The sequence below is a fragment of the Pteropus vampyrus genome, unplaced genomic scaffold (assembly GCF_000151845.1).
Source record: "Pteropus vampyrus isolate Shadow unplaced genomic scaffold, Pvam_2.0 Scaffold211, whole genome shotgun sequence".
NCBI lineage: Eukaryota > Metazoa > Chordata > Mammalia > Chiroptera > Pteropodidae > Pteropus > Pteropus vampyrus.
Genome location: NW_011888992.1, coordinates 602526 through 604053, shown reverse-complemented (window position 1 = coordinate 604053; position 1528 = coordinate 602526). Strand labels below are relative to the sequence as shown.

The following is a 1528-nucleotide window of genomic DNA, read 5'->3' as shown; positions in this document are numbered from 1 at the left end:
CGGGTTCCGACACGCCCCTGGCCTTGCAGCCGTCCGGCGCTGGCCAGACCCGAGTGCGGGACTCGGGCGATGGCCGCGCGCAGCCGCGCCCCCTGTTTGCGTGGAGCAAGTGGAAGAAGAGGATGGGCTCGTCCATGTCGGCGGCCACCGCGCGGAGGCCAGTGTTTGACGACAGGGAGGACGGTGAGTTCGGCCGCTCGGCGGGGCCGCGGGGCCGCTCCGGAGACAGCGTGGGGACCCCACGCGCTCACGCGCGCGGATTCCTCGCGTCAGGACACCAAGGCCGCCGGGGTGGGAGGGCGTCCCCAGGCGGCTCGGTGTCTGAGGAAACTCGTGGCCCGTTCCCGCGGTGCCCACGCGTGCCCAGGGCTCGCCTGCATCCTCCGTGTCCAGTGGCAGCGTGTCCGCAGTCGGACGGCTCCAGCTTAAGCGCGACGCCGCCGGTGGCACCGAGGGCCGTGTGTTTTCATTTTCCTTTTAGGGGCAGTGTTTGACTTGGCTTATTACCCCGCACCGGCGCAGGGCTGAGGGGGCGAAGGCCACGCCTGCCCCACAGGTGGCACAGGGGCCCCTCGCCCGCCCTCTCAGTCTCCAGGGTGAAGGGGCCGCGTGACCGCGCTCGCCCCGCCTTTGCGCCCAGGTGTGCAGCGGAGACCGCCTTGGCTTGGTGCAAAGACCTGCCACTGGGGAACTGGTTTGCCCTCAGGTCCTCCTGCAGGTGACGCTCCCCACCCAAATGACAGCTGTCTCTTGAGTGACCACACAGAGGTGGTGCTGGTGGAAAGCAGGGGACAGGCCACAATCCGGCGGACATCCTCCCCGGGCGCCGGCCCCAGGGATCTGTGACTTAGCACCCTAACCGAAGGCGGCTGTGCGGTGTCCACCTTTGGGGCACTGTGACACATTCACACACAAACTTACAGCCCCTTTCTACAGATGCCATGCCGATAGTTTAAATGGTACAGTGATGACACATTTGACATTTTCTTAAAATAGTCAAAATATGCATTTTTTTCATTTGTAGGCAGGCTGCAGAGAGATATGATGGATCTTTTATAATTTTAGAGCACGGCTCACTGCGAGAGCCCAAGCTATTTATTTCTGATAAATAATTTAAGCATTATAGGAAATCGCAATAGTCTGACCTCAGGCCAGCTTGGGCAAGTGAGCAGGCCATGTGCCGGCAACGGTCAGAGAGCTGGGGATCCTGCTCTCTGCCAGGGTGCCTGGCCACAGCCAGCAGGGGCGGGGGCGTGGGTGCCAGCACCGGCAGTCAGGGCCAGCCACCCTGGCCCAGTGTGACCTGGGACTGCCTGCCATTGCATGCGACTGCTTGTCAGTCATTGCATTCCGAACTTTGAGACAGCAGAACTCACGGCTTTGGATGTTTTATATGTTACGTGTTTGTTTTTAACGTAAGCATTCAAAGTAAAGGAAATCCAGAGTGAATTAGGAACTACTGGGAAAGCAGATTTACATCCAGCTCCTGACTGCAGGATGAGAAAATGTCTGAGAAGTGCCTCTGGTT

General features: G+C 60.2%; 1 protein-coding gene across 1 annotated transcript in view; it reads left to right on the top strand.

Annotated features, from left to right (window-relative positions):
* Positions 1-1528, top strand: part of STK32C (serine/threonine kinase 32C) — a 49668-nt gene that overhangs the window by 1086 nt on the left and 47054 nt on the right. The window contains exon 2 of the mRNA XM_023538043.1: positions 4-183. Within this exon, the coding sequence (XP_023393811.1) occupies positions 4-183 (180 nt within the window). The remainder of the gene's footprint in view (positions 1-3; positions 184-1528) is intronic.